This window comes from Hevea brasiliensis, chromosome 18, assembly GCF_030052815.1.
Source record: "Hevea brasiliensis isolate MT/VB/25A 57/8 chromosome 18, ASM3005281v1, whole genome shotgun sequence".
Taxonomy (NCBI): domain Eukaryota; kingdom Viridiplantae; phylum Streptophyta; class Magnoliopsida; order Malpighiales; family Euphorbiaceae; genus Hevea; species Hevea brasiliensis.
In genome coordinates this window covers 47,118,847-47,141,566 of record NC_079510.1, presented here as the reverse complement: position 1 = coordinate 47,141,566, position 22,720 = coordinate 47,118,847, and the positions used below count along the sequence as shown (strand labels likewise).

At 33.9% G+C, this 22,720-nt stretch overlaps 3 protein-coding genes and 1 non-coding gene across 4 annotated transcripts; 2 read left to right on the top strand and 2 right to left on the bottom strand.

Annotated features, from left to right (window-relative positions):
• Nucleotides 1–358: 358 nt before the first annotated feature.
• LOC131176175 (small nucleolar RNA R71) lies at nucleotides 359–465 on the bottom strand. Its single transcript, XR_009146300.1, has one exon. It is a non-coding gene; the product is annotated as a small nucleolar RNA R71 (small nucleolar RNA).
• Nucleotides 466–15,018: 14,553 nt separating this feature from the next.
• On the top strand, nucleotides 15,019–15,989 carry LOC131175902 (epidermis-specific secreted glycoprotein EP1-like). Its single transcript, XM_058140592.1, has 2 exons — nucleotides 15,019–15,932; nucleotides 15,980–15,989. The coding sequence occupies exons 1-2, from the start codon at nucleotides 15,118–15,120 to the stop codon at nucleotides 15,987–15,989; spliced, it is 825 nt and encodes a 274-aa protein (XP_057996575.1). The 5' UTR covers nucleotides 15,019–15,117.
• A 22-nt stretch (nucleotides 15,990–16,011) lies between these two features.
• Nucleotides 16,012–17,914, top strand: LOC110649473 (G-type lectin S-receptor-like serine/threonine-protein kinase SD2-5). The gene has a single exon (XM_021804058.2). The coding sequence runs from the start codon at nucleotides 16,024–16,026 to the stop codon at nucleotides 17,737–17,739; it is 1,716 nt and encodes a 571-aa protein (XP_021659750.2). The 5' UTR covers nucleotides 16,012–16,023; the 3' UTR covers nucleotides 17,740–17,914.
• A 603-nt stretch (nucleotides 17,915–18,517) lies between these two features.
• Nucleotides 18,518–21,235, bottom strand: LOC110649457 (uncharacterized). Its single transcript, XM_021804047.2, has 4 exons — nucleotides 20,736–21,235; nucleotides 19,860–20,482; nucleotides 19,061–19,576; nucleotides 18,518–18,920 (listed from the first exon to the last, which is right to left on the bottom strand). The coding sequence occupies exons 1-4, from the start codon at nucleotides 20,986–20,988 to the stop codon at nucleotides 18,792–18,794; spliced, it is 1,521 nt and encodes a 506-aa protein (XP_021659739.2). The 5' UTR covers nucleotides 20,989–21,235; the 3' UTR covers nucleotides 18,518–18,791.
• Between the last annotated feature and the right edge of the window lie 1,485 nt (nucleotides 21,236–22,720).

Below are 22,720 nucleotides of genomic sequence, written 5' to 3'. Positions count from 1 at the left end.
TTTATTATAAATAGAAGAGGCAGCAGCCGACACAAGGATCCAATTCAGCAGCTTCAAACACCATAGAAGACCTTTTTTCTCCATTCTCTTTTTAGTTTTCTTCTTTATTTTCTTCAATTTTCTGTAAGCCATGAACATGAGTGGCTAAGTTTTTGATTCAAAGGAAGTTCATGTTGTGTGTTCCAGCATGAAACCTCAAGGAGTTTCAAAAGATCAAATCAAGCTTCGGGCTTTTCCTTTCTCACTGGAGGGCATAACTAAGGATTGGTTGTATTACCTTCCTTCTAGTTCTGTCAACTCATGGAATGGGATGAAGCAGATATTTCTGGAGAAATATTTTCCTACTTCCCGTGCTGCCAACATAAGAAAAGAAATTTGTGACATCCGGCAGTACAATGGAGACAGTTTGTATGAGTATTGGGAGAGATTTAAGAAGCTGTGTGCAAGCTGTCCCCATCATCAAATAAGTGAGCAGCTTTTGATTCAGTATTGCTATGAGGGACTTCTACCAATAGACCGCAGTATGATAGATGCTGTTAGTGGAGGAGCTTTGGTTGACAAGACACTAGAAGAGGCAAGGAGGCTGATTGCTAACATGGCAGCAAATTCTCAACAGTTTGAAATGAGAATGGATCACATTCCTATGAAGGTTAATGAGATAAGTACATCTAACCTTGAGAAATAAATTTTTTATTTAACTTCTTTGGTGAGGCAGTTGGCTATAGGGAACATGCAAACTGTTAAGGTATGTGAAATTTGTTCGGGTTCGGGTCATGCTACTGACATGTGTCCTGCTTTACAAGAGGATGAATTAATGCAACATGCTAATGCAGTAGGACATTATGGACAGCCACAATGCAGGTATGATCCCTATTTGAATACTTATAATCCAGGATGGCGAGATCATCCCAATCTGAGTTATGGGAATCAACCGGTGCAAAACCGATACCAGCAGCAGAGACAAGTGAATCTCACCTCCGCCTCCCTCAAATCAAGGTATGTCACTTGATGAAATTGTTAAGGCTTTGGCTAACAATACCCAACAGTTTCAACAGGAGACCAGAAATAACATTCAAAACATAGAGAGGCAGATTGGTCAGTTAGCCTCATCTGTGAGTAAGCTGGAAACTCAAGGTTCTGGAAAGCTTCCATCACAAACAGTCATGAACCCCAGAAAAAATGCAAGTGCAATACTGTTGCGGAGTGGGAAAGAAGTTGATAACCAGACTCCACATGAGCCAATAAAAAAGAAGAAGCAAGGAGAAAAAGAGTCTGAAGTTCCTGAAGTTGAGGTAAATACTAAACCTAAACTGAATAAGGTTAATAATTATGTTCTCCCTCCATTTCCCTGCAGGTTGGCTAAGACAAAGAAAGAAGAACAAGAGAAAGAAATTTTGGAGACCTTCAGGAAGGTAGAGGTCAATATACCTTATTTGATGCGATCAAACAAATCCCCAGGTATGCTAAATTCCTTAAGGAATTATGCACTACAAATCGTAAGTTGAGGAATAATGAGAAGATCGGTGTGGGGGAAAATGTATCAGCATTGATTCAGCGAAAATTACCCCCTAAGTGTAAGGATCCAAGTTCGTTTTCTATTCCCTGCAGAATAGGTGATTCTAAATTTAAACGTGCAATGGCAGATTTAGGAGCATCTATTAATGTTATGTCAAATTCAGTTTTTTAAACTTTAAATTAGGGTCCTTTGAAAGAAACCGTGTCATTATTCAGTTAGCTAATCATTCTAATGCTTACCCATTGGGAGTAGTTGAGGATGTGTTGGTGCAGGTTGGAAAGTTGATTTTTCCTGCAGATTTTTACATTCTGGATATGGAGGATAGTGTTCCCACATCAAATTCAGCTTTGATTTTGCTTGGAAGACCTTTCCTAAAAACTGCCAAGACAAAAATTAATGTGGATGAGGGTACCTTAACTATAGAGTTTGATGGAGAGACTGTCAAATTTAATATCTTTGATGCCATAGAGTATCCTACTGATAATCATTCTGTTTTTTCTATTGATGTTGTTGATACATTTGTGCAGGATGTTTTTGAGTTAAGCTTGGAGGATGAGTTAGAAAGAAAATCACATTTGCATGAGTTAGAGGAAATTCGCCTTAAGGCTTATGAGAATTCTAGGATCTATAAAGAAAGACAAAGGCATTCCATGACAAACTAAGGAAGCAGTTTGTGATTGGGCAAAAAGTTTTATTGTATAATTCCATATTGAAGCTGATGCTTGGTAAGTTGCATTCTCTTTGGATTGGACCCTTTGTTGTTACTAATGTGTTTCCTTATGGTGCAGTTGAAATTCAAAGTTTAGGAACTAACACAGTGTTCAAGGTCAATGGTCATGAACTCAAGCCATTTTATGAGGGGTTTCAGGAGCATTCAGTGGATTAAGGAGCTTTGCCATGTCGAGCTAACGACGATAAACAAAAGCGCTTCTTGGGAGGCAACCCATGGGTGGCTTGTTAGCCACAATCAGATTTATTTTCTTTTCCTTATTTTATTTTATTTTCTAGCTTTTTTTTCTTTTCTTTTGCATTTGGGTTTTACATTGGGGACAATGTAAGTTTTAAGTGTGGGGGAGGAGAAATTTGTTGCTACAATCTTTTTACTTGTTTAAAAAAAAATTGTTCTTATAAGCTTGATTTATGATTCTATATTAACTCTCGGAAAGAAGTGCTTTGTCCTTAAAATGACTTTTCTATTTTAGATTGAATTTTTGAGATTTTAGGCAAGATAATAGTAACTTTAATGATCGATTTTCCCTCTTCACCATATCATAGAGCAATTTTTTCCTGCATAAATCATTTAGGCTTGATTTAATGGTGAAATGATTAGTTATGTGTGCTTTAAACTAGTGTCATGCATATTTCAGAACTTTGTTTAATCTATCTGGGCACTTTATAATATGTAGATGCATAAATAGGAGGAAATAAAAGGTTAAACTTGAAAATTGCTCCACTATTTTAGTTAAGCAAACTAACCAGTGGTCTTCATGAACCCCATGACGATTCTCAAGCCAAAAGCTAGCTAGGATATGAGCAAGGTACTTTTCTGAAGGTGACTGGGCACATTGTGCTTGGTGGCCTTATCACAACCATCGCCCTCCACTTCAGATTTGTTCCAGGACATCACAGGCTACGCTCTGTCAGTGGAACATCAAGAATAGATCAAATCATCTGCATATCCATGGGGATATGTAAGAAGGTGGGCAACACCTACTACCTGCTGGATGCCGAAGGGAATGCCATCCCTTGGAGAGACGAAGCACAAGAAGGACTGGAGAGACTTCGCAGCCACAGGCGGAAGCCCAAGAGCCTATGTATCAGGAGTCCCCCGCTCGAGTGCCTCTATACACACCACTACCCACAGACCTGGTACTCGCATACCTATAGCGCATGGAGACCACAATCGACAACAGGATGCGAGCAATCGAGGATAGCCTCTAGGAAGCCCACAACAAGTTGGACTTGCTAATGGAGAGGCTCGATGAAGAGGAGCCAGCAACGCCAGCATCACCATCATCACCATCAGAGACCTTTTAGACCTAGGACTATAGGATATGTTCTTTATTGTAAAATCTTGAATACCTTAGTCCTAAACTGAAATCATAGGTCTCTTTTATTTGCTCTATGTTCGAACTTTTCCATGCTTAATAAATAGTATGCTTTCTTATAATTTGTGTACGTTTTCTCTAATTTTGCATATTATGTTAACATTGAGAACAATGTTCGGTTTGAGTTTTGGGGGGGGGGGGGGGTACAAGTACATTGCATATCATTACATGCATATCATTATATTGTTTAAATTCAGCTATAATATTCTTGTGTATCAAAATTCTAGAAAAATATTGAAAATTTGTGAAAATTTTAAACTTTGAATTGTGAAACTTAGAACTATAACCAATTTCTAGTAAGCAAATAATTGGACTCCACGGTATAGAGAAATGAACGTATCTGGATAGGCAAAAAGGGATTCTAACATGTTGTCTGTGAAGAACCTAATCTCTTTAGTGGAACTAGACTAGTTAAACCCCTTCATAGCCATTAATCTGTCACATTGAACTTGTAAAATTAGGAGAATTTTTTTTTTTTGAAATACAAACAAGCCTAAAAATGCCTTAGCAGCTCTAGAATATATCTCTTGGACCTATCAAGGCGAAATCCTAGCATATGCTTGATGAAAAAATGATTAAGGCATTCTTTGCTATAGCCTCACTAAGCCTTAGCCACCCCTAATTAAAATGTATATCCCTTATAGCCAACTTGAAGCCTATATTTATCCCTTAGATTTTTTTCCTTGCTTACCCATATTATTTACCTAACCCCTAGCCTAAACACATACCTACCCTTTTAAGGAAGCTAAATACATAAGTAAAGAGTGTATTAAAGTGCAAAAAGAAAATGGAGAGAGGATGTAAAACTCAAGAAAGAGTGCAAGTGTGCAATTGAAATCAAAGAAAAATTTACCTTTCCAACCAAGCAAAAGCAATGAGTTTGGGGGGGAGAGGACAAAAGGGACATAAAAAAAAAAAAAAAGAAGTCTCAAGATAAGTATCATGGAAGTATGCTTGGCACTATAAAAAAAAAAAATTAAAAGCCCCTCTTCTCTATACAAAATCAATGGACTAAACTTAGTATACTTGGTATTTTATGCATAAATGCTATCCTCATATTTGCATTCTCTATAAACCTTTCATTGGCAATCAAGTCATTATCCCTTTAGCCCCATTACAACCATTTTAATGACCTTTTGATCTTTTGAAAAGTGTATGCCACATTAGTGGAGATAGGAAATTAAGATATGCCTATGAAGTTGGAATTGAGTCACTTCATCATAATTATCAACAAAAGAGGCAAATTTGGGAGAGTAAGTGTTTCTCAAGTTTATCCTGATAAAACAGGTTACTTATGACTTATTAATGGCCTTGCAAAGATGAATAATTAGTTGAAACACCATGAAAAGAGGTGAAGTTCCAAATAGGCAGCTATTAGAACCCTTATGCCTTGAAAGAGGGTAATTGTTATGAAGGTTGGAAGAGTCCAATTTTGTGCTTATTAAATTGTTGGTTATATTCCTAAGTTATCCCCTGAAATATGTTTTAAAGCAGAGTTTTGTTTTGCTTGAGGATAAGCAAAAGTTTGAGTTTGGAGGTATTTGATGCACTTGAATTGTATAGATGTTTTTAAGCACAATTGTATACTATCTCACAGCATTTAGGTAAGTAATCTCATGCATAGTAGTTGATTTCATTAGTTTTTATAATTTCTATTGTCAAGCCCTTAATTTCATATTTTCTGCATCATTTCAGGTGTTTGGATGAAGCTCCAGAGTATAGGAGTGCAAAAAGAAAGCTTGGAGAGGTCAAAAGACTCAGAATTTCTACTGATACAAAGTACACGAGCTGTGTAAGCAAAGCCATAGACCCGTGTAACCTTCTGCCAGACGAAAGCCAGAGAGCCAATGGAGAAACAACAGTACACGGGTCGTGTAATTCGACCCGTGTAATCTGCGGAGACCCGTGTAAGTCTCTGCCGACACAAGCTTGAAGAACTTTCTGAGAACAAAAGTACACGGCCCGTGTAACCAGGCCCGTGTAGCCAGAACAGACCCATGTAAGTCTCTATGGCAATGCAAGACTCTGTAATTACACTCCAGTAAGTTACACAGCCCTGGGCCGTGTACCATGCGGCAGCTAGTTTTCAAACCCGAATTCCTGCTCTTGTTTACACATTCAAATCAGACTCCTAAGGCTTTTGGGACTCAAAATGACCTAACCCTAGAATAGCTATTATAAATAGAAAGAAAAAACATCCAAAAGAGGGTTAGGAGTTTTAAAGAGACTCGCATTCTGCACTCTCTCTAGCCGTCTTGAGGAGAAGAACATCAGTATCAAGAGGAGTTTTCTAGCTGAAGTTCCACAAGATCAAAGCTGCAAACTCTCTTTGGTTCCTTCATTCCATGTCCTTAAATGGCTTTTTATTGTTTTTATTTCTTCTATATGATTTCTTTTTACTGTCTTTACCTTTTTATCATGATGTTTGCTGAACTCACCATGAGTGAGTAGTTTTCATATTCTGAAGTTGGGAGAGTAATACTTGTAATAATTGTTATGGATAAACTAGGCTATGGTTAAATAACTATTGTTATAGAGGAAAGCTCTGTGTTGAAACTAATAGTCTCTGCAAGTTGGACCAAGGTGTCTTAGAAGGCAGTATGGATGTGGAAGCTGACCTAGACTACAACATCCATAATCCAACGGCAACAGCAGCAATAAGAAAAGAGGCAGAGTTACAGCTCCATCATCGCCATTTATTCTATCAGGGACCAAGGTGAAGAATGATGATTTTGTAATAAATAATGGTTTTCTATTTCTTTTTGTGCCTTAGACTTCTGGTTTATATTTTCCTTCGATCCATTCAAGGTTACGTTATGCTTACTTGTGTGCTGGTTTAATTGATAATTGTAATGTGAGTTTTCGAGCATCAAACTATGCATAAAATTTAGTAGTTGAATTAGCATTTTTTTTCCTATTATTAACTTCTTATCTGTTTTAATTTATTTTTATATTTAAATATTATAATTTAATAAAAAAATATTTATATTATTAAAATTATATCTAAAATTTATATTTCTAATTTATAATATAGTTTTTAAAAAATAAATTTATATTATATAATAATAAGTTAAATTAAATTAAAAAAAAAAAAAAAAAAAACGAAAACTTCCTACAGAGACATCTGCCCCACCTTGCTCTTCGATGAAAAATCTCCACCATAATCCCAATTTCTTGTAAGGATGAAGGAGTGATCCTTGCTTCAGATCATTTTTTGAGCTTTTTTTTTTTTTTTTCAATACATTTGTTTTTGTTGAATAGACTATGGAGTAGTGTTTGATATGCGTAGAAACGGCTTATTGGGCTTCACAGCCAATCGCCCGAACCCTACCACTGCTCCATTCTGCGTTTACTATTAGGGCAATTCAATACGAAAGAGCAATGAACTCATATATTTCATGATTGTCATTTGACTTTTTTAAATTATGCTATGAATAACTAATTATGCCAATAATTTATTTTGTTAACTTAAATTACTAAATTATTTTTATATTTTATAATTTTTTATATCATAAAGTATATATCAATTTTTTTCTGTATTGATATAAATAGTTTTAGTATTTTGAAAATTTTATTTTAAGTAATTTTTATTATAAAATATTACTATTACTTAAATCTAAAATTTTAGTTAAAAATTTAAAGTTATACTAGTCTTTAAAGCATAATTTTTTAGTTATATATGCATGTAAATATGAAATATTAAATTTATTCATAATTTTTATAATATATATTTTACTTTTTCAAGATAAATTAAATGTATGTTTATATTAACTTTTAGTTTATACTTATTTAATGTAATCTAATTTCCGATTTCACTTTATAGTAGACAAAATTAATAATATAATTTAAATATTGTTAAATTAATTTATTAATTTTTTTAATTAAGTGTATATAAATGCCCAGCTGCGTGCACAGATTTTCCACAACGGACCAATTTTCCACAGCGAAGTCGACTAAAAAAACGAAAAGCGCAAGAAGTCTACGAGTCCTGCCAAAGACTTGGCCTCTACCAAAAGGCAATCCTACAAGTCTTCTGCTTCCTGCCCCAAACTTCTCTGTCCATGGCCATCCATGGATGGGTCGTCATATTTCTAATCATATTTATTAGTGTAGAAAAAATATATAATTTATAATATATAAATAATAAACTTTTGAATTGGTTAAAAAAATAGTTTTAAATTATTTATGATATAAAAAATTTTAATACCATAAAAATATAATTAAATTAAGATTGTTAGCTTAAATGCATTTTTCATAATTAAAATTAATTATTAAATTATATCAATATTTTGCATTATTAATTTCCTTATAAAATTTAATCTCGTGGAAAATCAGCCTATGAAATAAATTATATATATAAATAACATAAATAAATAAATTCTAAAACATTAATTATATTATTTTAATTTAAATCTCAATTCATATAAATTTATATTGAACACAATAAATATTAATTTATAAATATATTAAGGATAGTCATATTTCATTTTATAATAACATAAATTTATATTTATTTAGAACATATAAAAATTTATTAGTCTATATTTGTAACACCCCAAATTTTATTATTTATGAGTATTTTTGGTATTTTAATTTTATTTGAATTTTAGGAATTTTTTTGAGATTTTTCGGATTTCAAAAATCGGGTTCGATTTTCCGAAAATATAAACTTTGATGATTTTTAAAAATTAATTTAAAGACCACGTGGCAAAGACCACGTGGCAAAACTAAAAATATATTTGGAGTCTACGTATTTTTCTGAGTTTTCGGGAATTTTTTCGGAATTTTTGGACCTCGTTTTCGGTCCCGAGACAGAGTAAAAATTCAAAATTTTGTATTTCGAATCGAACCGGCCGAATCGAACCGGACCGGATCGGACCGGTCGAATCGGACAGGTCTCTTCTCTTTTTCTTCCTCTTCCTCCCGCGCGCGACGCTCTCCCCTTCTCTCTCTCTTTTCTCTCTCCTCCCCTCCCCTGCGTCCTCCCCTCGCCGGCGCTCACTCTCGGCCATCGGCCAGTAGCGCCTGAGCAATGACGCCGCGCGAAGGTCCCCTGCGCGCGCCGCGCCGCTTCAGCTTCCTCGGCCAAATCCGGCCGATCCGGTCACCGATTGGACCGGGTCTTGTGTCCAAAACCATCTACTCGGCGAGAGCTTTCCATAGACACCAAGAACGCCGAAATCCATCAAGCGGATTGTCCGATTTTTGCTCGGGAAGATTTTAGCCCATTTCGACTTTTGGGCTAAATTTCTCGAAAACCGTGAATCCCACGAGGAAACCGAGGCCACCAGCACGCTCCATTCGTCGAGAGCTTCGCAACGACATAAATTTCGAATTTTTCCGACACCGTTTTTCGGTGGGTCCCACGGAACTTCGCAGTGTATTTTCGAGCATTAAATGAGCTTAGAAAATTCTGAAAAATTTATGTACTAACCCCCGTGTTATGGGCTTCGTGTAGGTATCCTCGATTCGCGGAAATTCGACAGTTGACCGATGCGCAAAATTAGGCGAACGGACCGTTCTGGAAAAGTTCCCGTGGATCGAGGTTTTGGCTAGCCCCATTGTCGGGCGTCGAGCGCGTTCCGAAGTCTGAATCGGAAAAGTTAAACCAGAACCTTGTTTTTACGAAATTTTATAGTTCTTAAATAGGATTAAAAATCCATAAAATATTCGTGGTAGCTTAGAAAATTACGATTCTTTTTGCAATAGCTTAGTAATATTGCTATGGACATGAGGCAAAGTTTTATAATTTTTAGAGCTTGTTTGGGCAGTTTGCAAAATGATCAATAATAAGGACTAAATTGAAATTTTGCGTATTGTGATGGGTGATTGATTTGATGGGCGGGGAGGGGCTGTGTGATATGATTGAACTGTTGATATGTGGATTGTGAATATAGAAGTGCGTTTTTAGCCCTTTTGCGGTCGGGTAGGTCCTAGGTATAGGGAGACTCTGCCGATTTTCGACGACTTATGACGTAATTGGTCTTTTTCCTTGTTGTATTGAGTCGATTGTATTAAATAAATGTAATATGATTGTCGTGGTGGCCGGATGACCTTCTTCCTCCGCCCGGCCCACGGTAATTTGTCGTCAAGTGCGTGAGTAAAATATTAATTTTAATCGTAATTTCGATATTATTATATGTTCGGCATGCCCATGCATCACTTATATGCATATATTTATGTAGTTAAACTCTAGGCACGAATTATGTTGCATTGATAAGCTGTTAATGTGCCATGAGTGTTGTTGTGGTAATTTGGAGGCGGTGTGCGTGCGTTGGCGTCGTGTGATGTGGTGTGGACTATGGATAGGACGGGTAGACACGGCTTGAGTTCTTCATTGGGACCGGTCCTTGGGGTAGACACGGCTTGAGTTCTTCTGGGACCCGATTTGGTATTTAAGTGGAAGTCCGAATTTGAGTTCTTTGGCACAGATTGGATTTAAGAGAGTCGTATAGGGGATCGGCTCCATATACTATGAATGATGTTACAGGTGTGTGAGTGCTCCAAATTACCTTTTTGATGCTATGATGTGAATATGGTGTTGATGTTGCATTTCACTCTGAGTTGCATTAGTTTCAGATAGTTATAGAGATTATAGTTAAGATTGATATTTTACTCTCTGAGTCGAACGCTCACTCCTGTTCAAAAATTTTTACAGGCCACAGGAGGATATTTGTTTCTGGGTTAACCTGCTTTTCTACCTCGCAGGTTGTTTATCAATATTGTGTAATTTTAATTACTCCTAGAATTTCCGCATGTGTTAGCAGTATTTATTTGAATTTGGTCTGTAATATTTTTATCATGTTGGACCTGTAAACTTAAATATGTTATGCATGTTGATGGATTGGATGAGGGAGCTGAGCTCCCATTTATTTTATGTTGATGAGTATGTGGAGGGTGAGCTGAGCTCCCCAATTGAGTATTTATTGTGTTTACAGGTCGGGTGAGTCAAAAACTCCCCGTTGGAAAGTCCATTTTATGGCCGGACTCTGTCCGTTTGTTTTCTTGAAATTGGGCCCAAATGGGCCTTAGAGTTGGGTTAATGAATAGTTAAGGCTTACTACGGGCCTCGGGGGCTTTAGGCTGGCCCAGGTCCTAGTGCCGGTCCGGCCCATAGGATGGGTCGTGACAATATTTTTTAAAAATAATAAATATTATTGTACAAAATAATTTTATTTAAAATTATTTCTCCTTAAATAAAAAGCAAACAAACGTGATGTTTAGTTTTTTTTTTTTTAATAAGACTTATAATAAAAAAAATGCATCTAATTTTCCATCCATTTCTTTTAATAAATTTGTTAATATTATTTTATTCATATTATATTATGAAAGTTGATATTAATCTAATAATAATAATATTAATAATAATAAGATTTTTAAAAATCATTTTTGTATCCTTTTTTTTAGTTATTATTAATTCAATTTATATATATTGAGATTAAATTTTTTTCATTAAATAATTCTAAAAGGACACTCCTGACATGTACTTTGTATATTCATAATTTTCAAATAATTATAAAATATTTTTTAACATAGTCAATTTTAATTAATAAGAAATGGAATCATATATTATTAAAAAAAATATAATAATATATTATTTTTTTATTAAAAATTAATTTGTTTTTATTTATATATTTAAATATTATAATTTAAAAATATTATATTTATTAAAATTATATTTGAAATTTATAATTCTAATTTATAATTTATTTTTAATAAATAAATTTATATTATATAATAAATTAAAATAAAAAAAGTAAGATTTGATCTTTCAGCTGAATGCATGCATTTGATGCGCAGGATTGGATACATTATAATTTCTCCTTTTTTTTCTGTATTTAGTATGCATTTGGAAAATGATAATTCAAAAAAGGCTGCTTTTAGCATATTTCAATAGCTTCTCTTTTCGGTGAAAATTTCAAATTTTAAGGAAATTTTAACAAATAATAATAATAATAATAATAATAATAATAATAATAATAATAAAATTTCTGAATTCTACGCGTTTTGGATTTCAGCGAATTAATTTGATTAAAAAATTGAATTATAATGAAAAATTATTATAAAAGTTTTTAAATTTACATTTTAAAAAATAATTTCATTAATTTAAATTTACAACCTATTTAGAAGACTTTGCGATTTTTTCTTAGCTCATATATCGTGGGTTCAGATTTTTTTACATGCCTTGCTGAAAATAATGAAAAGTGGGTTTTACTATTGCGAATGTATATATCCAACTAATTTATATATATCATATTATATAAAATTATAATAATTTTATTTAAAATTATTAAAAATTCACTTAAAATATTAATTTATTATTTTTTTTTAATTAAGTGTATATATATGCCCAGTTGCGTGCACAGATTTTCCACAACGGACCAATTTTCTACAGCGAAGTCGACTAAAAAAAACGAAAAGCGCAAGAAGTCTACGAGTCCTGCCAAAGACTTGGCCTCCACCAAAAGGCAATCCTACAAGTCTTCTGCTTCCTGCCCCAAACTTCTCTGTCCGTGGCCATCAATGGATGGGTCGTCATATTTCTAATCATATTTATTAGTGTAGAAAAAATATATAATTTATAATATATAAATAATAAACTTTTGAATTGGTAAAAAAAAAAAATAGTTTTAAATTATGTATGATATAAAAATTTTAATATCATAAAAATATAATTAAATTAAAATTATCAATTTAAATAGAATAATGAGTGAAAGTGATTTAAGAAAAGTAAATAAAAGTCTTCATTAACTATGTAAACATATATTTGATGTTGAGAAGCATTCTACATTAACATTCTAATCCATGTCTTACCCAATAATATTTCCTTCTAGGATGCATTTTTCTTTTTAAAGTAGATTCAATACCTTAAATTTGTTTGAATTTTTAAATCTAACATATTTCAATAGCTTCCCTTTTCAGTGAAAATTATACTTATTTATAATAATATCCTTCAAATTTTAAGGAAAACTAATTTTTTTTCCCCCAAATTTTAAAATAAAATATTGAGCTCAACATAAATATTAAGTCAAATAATATTGTGAAAATAAAAAATAATGCTTAAATCTAAAATAAAATTATGTGTAATTTTTTTTTTAAAAGTAAATAGTAACTCCTAGAAGGGATTTTATATCTTGGATTAAATATTATTTTTATATTATTATTTATAATACTTTTTTATTGATATTTTAAATAAGAGAAAAATATAAAATTAAGAGTATTGTAAATAAATTCTAAAGTTTGCTATCTCATATGTATATACACTGTTAGGCTTTTCAATACGAAAGAGCAACGATAGGTGATCATTTTTCTCAGAAATTTCCAGTGAACTCATATGTCGATTTTCATTATCGTTATTAAGAGTATTTTCTTTTTCCTTTTTTTAAAACAAAAAGGCCCTTTTCAATTTTTATTATTAAACAGTCTCACCTATTTACACCAATTTGAGTGGTAAATTATAGAATATATTTAGTGTAGTAAAAAATAGTGCATCAATCATTCATATAAAAATAATTACGCAATAAAATTATGAAAATAGAATTCATTATTTGGTGAGTGAAGATGCACATTTACTCAATGCATTTAATAATTTATCAATTTAAATAGACTGACGAGTGAAAGTGATTTAAAAAAAGTAAATGAAAGTCTAACACGTAGTTGACATTGAGAAACCTTCTACATTAACATCTTAATCCAGGTAATTGCTAGGAACATGCTTTGTCTCATAATACTTTCCTTCTGTGATGTATTTTTCTTTTTAAAGCAGGTCCAATATCTTAAATTTGGTTGAATTTTTAAGTTTGATAGATAAGTAAGATACTTTATAATAAACACAAGTTGTTTGACTTTTCAAAACGTTTGAGATAAAATGTTAATTAAACAAACTGAATTTATTAAAATTTTGAAAACTTGAAGTTCATCAATAAATTTACCCCTAATCATGGTGTGTGATAGAGGGGTCATCTATGGGTGTGGCAAATGCAATACAGGTACTTTCTCCTTCGGTACAACTTCTTATTATGCATACTAAATAAATATTAGACATTTTATGGTTTTCTCCATTTCTTTTTTCCTAATATCAATTTAATCCATTTCATGAATTATAAAATGTGACTAGTTAACCAATCAATAAATCTACCTATTACAAATAACTTTTTATTATTACATCGAAATATATAAATGTTGACTAATCTGACTAATATCGAATTTAATAAAATAAAATGGTTGAATAATTGAAAAATGAGATTATTCAAAAATATAAATTGAATATTAAGATTAAGATTATGCATTAAATTTTTACTATTTATATATATTAAATTTCTTTATGAAATAATTCTATAAGCACACTCCAACACATTTACTTACGCTTTGTTTGGGTGGGGGTAAGGGAAGAGTAAATAAGGGTAAGGAGGGGTAAGTAACTATTTTATCCCTGTTTGGGAAGAGGTGAGTTAGTAAAAGATAAGGGTAAGTAAGAGTAAGGCTTACCCTCCCTTACCCCTCAAATCCCAATTTTTTTTACACCTTAAATTGGGGTGTAAGCAGGGGGAGGTGATAGCTGAAAATTATTTTATTTTTTATTTTTCTATTGTATCCTTAATTTTTTATTAAAAATCTAATTATACTAATTAAAAATAAACCTAATGTACCACTACAAATAAATATTTTCTCTCTCATGTGGTCATACATAGTTTCTCTACTTTCAATCATTTGTTTTTAAATAGTTTGCTATAATTATTATATTTCAATTATCATTTTTTTTATTTATTCTTTCAATAATTTGTTTCAATTATTATACTTCAATTATCATTTTTTTTCTAAATAATCCATTTTTTATTCAATCTTTATTAGATTTGTGCATTATTGTTTTGATTTATTAATTTTATGATTTAATTATAGTGGACCATTATTATTTGCAAATTTAAGATTTATCATAATGAGTTTACCATTTAATAAATTATCTAATAAAAAAGAATATTTTTGTACTTCTAATAATTATTTATCCTTCTTTCACCTCTTTCTAAACATGAAGAATATACATTACCTTTCCTTATCTTTCCATTAATTCACCTCTTTCTAAACATGAGATTTTTTGTATTGTAACCCTCTTCACCCTTCCCCTTCCTTACCCTCCCTTATCCTTCTATTAATTACCCTTCCCTCGCCCCATCCAAACAGAGGCTTAGTGTATTCATGATTTTTAGATAATCATGAAATATTTTTTAACACAGTTCATATTTTTTAACACAGTTAAATTCTAATCAATAAGAAATGGGATCACATCCGTATTAACTAGATTAAAATTACTTACCAAAAAGAAAATAAATTAGGACAATAGCGATTTAATGAACCCTTCAGACACGATAAACACACTTAATCAAGAAAGATGGATATTTTTCACTCCTGACTACAGATATGAAGCTATCCATGCGAAGTACGTGGAAATCTGCTTCATTAACATACCATCTCCTCAATAGTCAATAACACAAACTCATGGCTGTGTGGCCTTTGAATGGTGTTATGCTTCTGCAGCTTTTGATCTTCCTTTCCCTTGCATACCTCCAGCAAGCCCAAGTTCTTTACTTTCCTACAGTAAAGCTGCCCACGTCGTGGACCATTTATAATCTGAACATAGTTGGGTACGATCAAACAATCCTGTCCAACGAGAAACCAAATGCTCAATATGGGATTGGATTTGCTTGTGGGTTTTACTACCCAGAAAGGAGGAACGATTACTTCTACTTGGCTATTGGATTAGCTGAGGCACTTATAGATTTTGAATCTTTCAAACAAGTTTGGTCTATCAACAACGTAACATGGTTAGCGAACAGAAATAGACCCGTTGGTGAGAATGCTACGTTAACGTTACATGCAGATGGAAATTTGGTCATCAGAGATGCAGATGGTGCTTTTGTTTGGTCTACAGGAACATCTAACGAGTCTGTGGTGGGTATGAAGTTGATGGAAACTGGAAACCTTGTACTTCATGATAGCAAAAATAAGACTGTTTGGCAATCTTTTGATCATCCAACAGACACACTGCTTCCTGGGCAGAAATTGGTGCCAGGCAAGAAGCTGGTGGCTAGTGTTTCAGAAACCAATGTGTCTGAGGGAGATTACTATTTTTCTTTAACAACCGAAGGTCTGTTTGCTTTTTACCTATCTGATAATTACTTCAGTTATTTCTTACGAGATTCATATTATTATTACTATGAAAATTCGACCATTGAAAGCATTCAACCTTATTATTACTATGAAAATTCGACCATTGAAAGCATTCAACCAACTGCTAACGGTACTGTCGTAGTGTATGCATTAAATACAGAAGGCCATAAGTTCACTTTCCCTTTTACAGATTTTTCTAATTATTCAACCCGACTCAACTCAAATACGGCAAAAATGAAATTCAATCCCGATGGGCATCTCAGACTTTATGATGATTATTCCGCGTCGGTTGATCTGTTGGGAGATCTTTTAAGTGAATGTGATTATCCAATGTCTTGTGGTAATTACGGCCTCTGTTCAAATGGACAGTGTTCGTGCCCTGGAGGGTTTTTTCAAGATAATGCCCAGGGCAATTTCAGTCTTTTCAGATGCAAGGAGATTAATCCAACCACATGTGAAAATCCCGTATCCCACTCACTTCTTCCCCTCGAAGGTGTCTATTATTTCACTAGAAAAGGTGGAATTGTGAATGAAACAAACATGGAGAACTGTAAACAGACGTGCTTGAAAAACTGTTCATGCAAAGTTGCTCTGTTTCAGTATGAAGACAATTCTTCATATGGGGAATGTCTCTTGCCTTCACCAGTTCTTTCACTTATAAATGGAGGAAAAGACGACTATTATTTGAAGTCATTTGCTTTTATCAAAATTTCAAATGATGATGGGAGCGGAAGAGGTTCTGATACAAATTCAAATCCTGGAGACCATGGAAGACTTGTTGATGGAATTTTGACCACCGGAGAACATGGAAAAGGATCTCCGACAACAAAAATTATCGCAGGATTAACCACAGCAACCTTTCTTCTGGTAGGTCTGATTGCTGGCTTATCTTGGATGGTGTTTTTTAGGAAGAAAGCTGATGGAGATGATGGAATGGAAGATTACTTAGATCAACTATCAGGAATGCCTACGAGATTCACTTATGAAGAACTAAAAGCAGCAACTGCAGATTTCCAGAAAAAGCTTGGAGCAGGAGGGTTTGGATCAGTTTTTGAAGGAGACATGGCCACAGGTGAGAAAATTGCTGTGAAGCGCCTAGACTTTTTAGGCCAAGGGAAGAAGGAATTCATGGCAGAGGTCAAGACCATAGGAAGCATCCACCATAACAACCTGGTGAGGCTAATTGGCTTCTGTGCAGAAAAATTGCATAGGCTCTTGGTGTATGAGTTCATGTGTAATGGGTCACTGGACAAATGGATTTTTCATAAAGAGCCCAAGAGACCTCCTCTAGATTGGCAAACAAGAAGGACCATTGTTCTAGACATAGCAAAAGGGCTGGCCTATCTCCATGAAGATTGCAGACAGAGAATAGTTCATTTGGATATTAAACCCCAAAACATACTACTGGATGCTGGCCTTCATGCAAAGATATCCGATTTTGGCTTGTCTAAGTTGATTGATAGGGATCAAAGCCATGTAGTGACCACAATGAGAGGAACTCCTGGGTATTTGGCTCCTGAGTGGTTCAGCTCAGTAATCACGGAGAAGGCAGATGTTTATAGCTTTGGCATTGTAGTCATGGAAGTAATATGTGGTAGGAAAAATTTAGATAGGTCACAGACTGAGGAATTCAAGCATTTACTTCCAATTTTCATGAAAAAAGCTGAGGAGGATCAATTGGAGGATATGGTTGACGGAAGTGAGGATATGCAATTGCACAAGTCAGAAGCTGTGGAGATGATGAGGGTTGCAATTTGGTGTCTGCATAGTGATTACACAAGGAGGCCTTCCATGTCAGTTGTGGTTAAAGTCTTAGAAGGCACTGTGGATGTGGAAGCTGACCTAGACTACGCCATCCATAATCCAATAGCAATGGCAGCAATAAGAAGAGAGGTAGAGTTGGGAACAACAACTCCAGTATTGCCATCTTTTCTATCAGGACCAAGGTGAAGAATGATGATTTTGTAAGAAATCAGGGTTTTTCTATTTCTTATTACTTTTTTTTCTTTCCTGTTGTTGTGCTTTATATGTTCCTTTAATCTCTGTACTGCTTATATTTTTCTGTCCATTGATTACATTTGGACAATATGGCATTTGGGTTCATCACATTTATAACTTTTAATAACACTATATCTGATGCTAAAATAGATATAGAAGAAGTGTTTTTAGTCAAATTGATGTCAGTAGATATCATCTAAGCACCATCATGAATACTACTTGTGTTCAGTTAATCTTTATTAAAAATATAATGGTGACTCTCTCTTCTAGTTTTATTAAAATACTAGAATATATTTACAGCAGTTTGATTTGGTTAATGTCTAATCTTTGAGCTACAAAGAAGTTGGCAAATTTCTTTATCAATTCTGTTAACAAATTCAACACATATTAGATTTCCATTGATTGTGTGCTATATGATTAGAACTTCAAAATGGTCTGTTGATTTTTTTTTTTTTTTTTAATTCAAAGATTTTATTTGTCTTATGAATTGGAGATCCAAAATTAGTATTTTTGCCCCATAACAATAATGGAATTTGTTTTAGCAATCTAGACACAAACTAAGGACATGTTTGTATCCATTTTATTTGATTTTATTAAAAATATTATACAAATAAGATAATTTTACTTTCATTTTTTGGTACTTAAAAATAGAAAGACAGATTGTTGCAACATAAGAAAATTTTTTCATGAGAAAATTTTTTAACTTCTAATTTTTTTTTTCAACAAAATGAACAACAAAAACCAAACAGAATTTGATAAAACAAGAACAAGTTGTACATTATGCTGATTCAGATGAAAAAATATAGAAGACATCAGATTGAATTCTGCAGACTTGGCAGGGAAAAGCAGGAAAAAAAAGAGTAAGAACCTTGAAGTGTTGTAGAATAAATCCTAAAAACTACTCTTTTAAAGAAAAAAGAAAGAACCCTTTGGGTTGAGGCTAATCTATCTCCCTTAAAAAATTCATTGTGTTGACTCGAAATTGTAATGTCTCTTAGCTGCCATTATTGCTTAGATACAACGATGTCGAAGTCACTAACAGTCCATTCGGCAACCTGATCAGGGGCTTTGAAAATTTCAGTTCCCAAGTCAACAGACATCCATTGCCTCCTAGCTGGAGGAGTCCCTGGATCCTGCGAGAATTGTTTTACATTTTCATCAAAGCAAAGCTTCAACGATTTCAAGAATTCCTTCTTTTGTCCTCTAAATAATTTTCTTGCACATAACCAGTAACCCCTAAAAGAAAGAAAAAAGAAAAAAAGAATTTAGATACCTGATAAAAGTAAAGGGATTGTGACAACCTCCCAACATCAAGCTCCCATGTTCTTGGATCACCAATCCAACCCTCACCTTGGCTAGTTGGATATCCATACTCACCCCAAACAGGATGCGGCAAAATCTGCAATATTTCCTGAGGCTGAGGATTGCTATATGGATCACACAAACTGTAAGGCACCTCAAGATGTTCTGCATTCCCTGGAGAACAGTGCAAGTGATAGGCTGCATAAGGGAAGCGAGCAGTGTCATTGCGATGAACACGTGTTCCATTGGCAAATGTGTGGTAGGGTGGGCAGACATTAAGGTTGTTAGGATGGCACCATGAACTTGTATTAGGGTTTATGATCATTTCACTGTATCGAGTAACGTCTGAAGTGACATTTCCATCACAAGGTTGTCCATTGTTCTTCCAACAGCTTCCCATGTCCATTAGGTAAAACTGACTGCTAGGACCCCCACCTTTAATTACATTCAAAGTGAACCTCACCTTAAAGTTTGGTGATTCTGGTATCTGCATATATAGTACACGTGTCAAGTACTAAACAGTTGTTTTGCTTGCAAGGAAAACTAGCCCAAAGGGCATAATTTAGATAGATTTTGATCTGACTGATAGGATAAACTTGTCATTTAGCATGTCTTGTTTAAAAAATTTTCTTTTAATTTTGTTCAAATTTTATTTGTTAAGCATCATATTTTTCATAACTAGAACCTGGGATTGAGATTGATTGAAAATTATGTCAAAACCTTTTGAAGGGTATGTTTGAATTAGGTATAGAAAGGAAAGAATTACTCACAATTTTGGACATTCCCCTTGTGGGGTAATGATAGCCACTAGAAAGTCCATATGTGGCATCCGATCTTAAGTAAAGCATCAACCATGGATACTTTGTTGAAGTCCTCAAGACATGGTGGAAAACCCAACTGCCCTTTCCAACTTCCTTCTCCCAACTTACAGAATGGTAAGAAATGTTACCCAACAATCCTTTTCTCAAATCAGCGTCCAAATCCCATGTCCCATAAAATCTACCTTTAAGAGTAGTCCTATTAGGCCCTTGCAGACTAGTATAGTCATGATAAATAAATGGTTGGTTCATGCACCCTTGTCCAAAGCAAGGAAACCCAGAATCAGGGCCAAAAGGTCCCACTTTGTGGCCATTTTTGGGGCACTTGGCTGCATAAGTGTCCATGTTCCCACTCTTGAGCATGATCATCCAAAACTGCCATGGATTTGGACTGTCTTCAACTTGACATTTAGAGCCTAAGTAGAGTTCTTTCTCTGCAGCATAAAGATTTACATCATAAAGGGACTTTGGTTGCACTCCAAGAAAAGGGTCTCCAACACCTAGTTTGTTGTCTTCCTCTGTGACTCTGTGCACCAACATGTAGGGCAGCAAACTGCAGATGGAGCAATTCTTTCCTGCAAAAGTAAGTAAAAACAAAAAGGCAAAGAAATAGTTATGTTGGAATAATTGATGGTCCGGGACTAAGCAAACAAAAAGTTTTATTTTAATAAGAAATTGCAAATTCATATGATTTCAAATTCTTGCTGGACAGTAATGCATTGGCTGCATAAGTTTCGCTGTCTATGTTCAAAGAACAAACATATAAACGCTAATTACAAGGACAAATAGAAATCAAGAAAAGCACAGAAAATAAGCCAGAAAGCTTACCTTTTGCCTGAGGAGAAGCCTTGTATATGTCAAAGCAATCTGCAGCTCTTGGGCTGCCCATGTAAGGAACTTCTTCTCCAACCTCATTGCACTGATTCCATGACTCTATTGCCAATCTTAGACTATCTCTTCTCATGCCCGGATCACCCACTGCTGATGCATACTCATTTCCAGCTCCAACACACAAAGACCCTGAAAGAAAAACCACTGCCAAAACAAGGAGATAGCAATTTGGCTTCTTTAGTATAGCCATTTACGAAAATGAACCAAAGATTGATATCCTATATATACACATGCACATGATAAGTTCAATTTCTGTTCAATATGTGAATGAAATTTGGGTTTGAATAAAAATGTGGAATTTGAATTTATTCTGTATTGTTTTTCACTACAAAAACATTGCTTGGGACTCTAGTCTTATATGCCTTCTAGAAAAAAAAAAAGGGGGTTATTGTTATTAGAAGTGTAATGCTCTGTGGAGTCTAATTATTCTTATTTTACTACAAGTAGCTTTGGTTCGTTGCACATTCTGTTTCATACAAGGCTACTTATGCCTTTCTTCAACCAACTTTCTTACCAGAAAAGAAAGGGACAGACCAAACAGGAGTCTTATCAGTATTGCATTTTATTTTTCTTTTTGGATAAAACATCTAATTTTCTTGTTAGATGAGCATTTGCAGGAAACTTGCATGCAAAAAAAAAAAGTCCCTTTAGAAAATTGGAGCAGTCACTGTCCTGGTAAAAGTTCAACTACAGGATTTTCTATTATGAACTTTTTATCTTCTATCTTGTTTTTCCCTTCCTAACAAAATACAATGGTTGCCATTGTAACTTATATTATCAATTATGTTGATGACTGAGATTTTCCACAATGCCCCATTCAGCATGATATATATCTACATGCTGTGTTTGGAAAAAATTCTTAGGAAATTTAGCACACGGTTAATATATGATAAATTTAATCAAATTTTATGCAAATTGAATTCAATTTTTATTTTCTGAATCCAAAGACTTTTCCTTAAAAAAGTCATAAATGATGAAGCATTGCTCTGGTAGAACTTGTGAGTAGAAATATTAGCCCTAGCTAATCAGGAAGAAGAATAATTCATCTGCAAGTGATTTTAGCATTTGCAAGGCCACCACTCTATTAGTCAATAGAAAACATAGGATGACCAAGACTGCAAGAGGAACACCCAGAAATTAGATTCTTGAGACTCTGGTCCTTCTAGCTGATAATGATGACATAATCGATTAAAGTAAAATTGACAATGACCACCCTTTCCCTCTGATAATGCATAGTTTGGCTGCACATATCAAACTTATAGGTCATGGCAGGCCTAAAATGGCTACTCAGAGTGGAAACAACTGGCCTGACAGGGGCAAAATCCACACTCACAAAATGACTGTAGAAAATATTTTTCTTGCCTACTAGAATTTTTTTTTTTTTACTCAACTTACCATTGAAAAAAACAGTGCATAAACCTAATATTAGCAATAACTAACTTTAATTTGGTCTTCACACGCAAATTCTGAAATTAGCAACCTCTCTATCTCTGATTTGGATGTATTGGTCGTTGGGTATCTTTTAAACAAAGTGATGCCTCCATTATAAGAAGTAAGAGTGAAGTTTCTTGATTCTGTCCTTGGACTGCAATCCATTTCCAATCATAAAAATTGTGGAAAAATAGTGGACCCTTTGAAAATTTTGGTCCAATGTTACCATTGATTTGGGCTTCTCAGCTTTTGTGTGTGGATCTTAGCCCTGTATATAAACCAACCTAAATTGCTACCCAAGGTCATTGTAATGCTACCCCTTTTTACCATCTCTGGCAATTAGCCACTATACTGGTCTTTGGCTTAAAGTTTTGAAAGGGAAAGAAAAAAAGTCATGCAATCTAGAAACCCAAAAAATAAAGCAAAAGGGAAAAAAAAGAAGGAACCAATTTGATTTTAACGAACAAAAGAAGGGAAGTCCTTCAAATCAG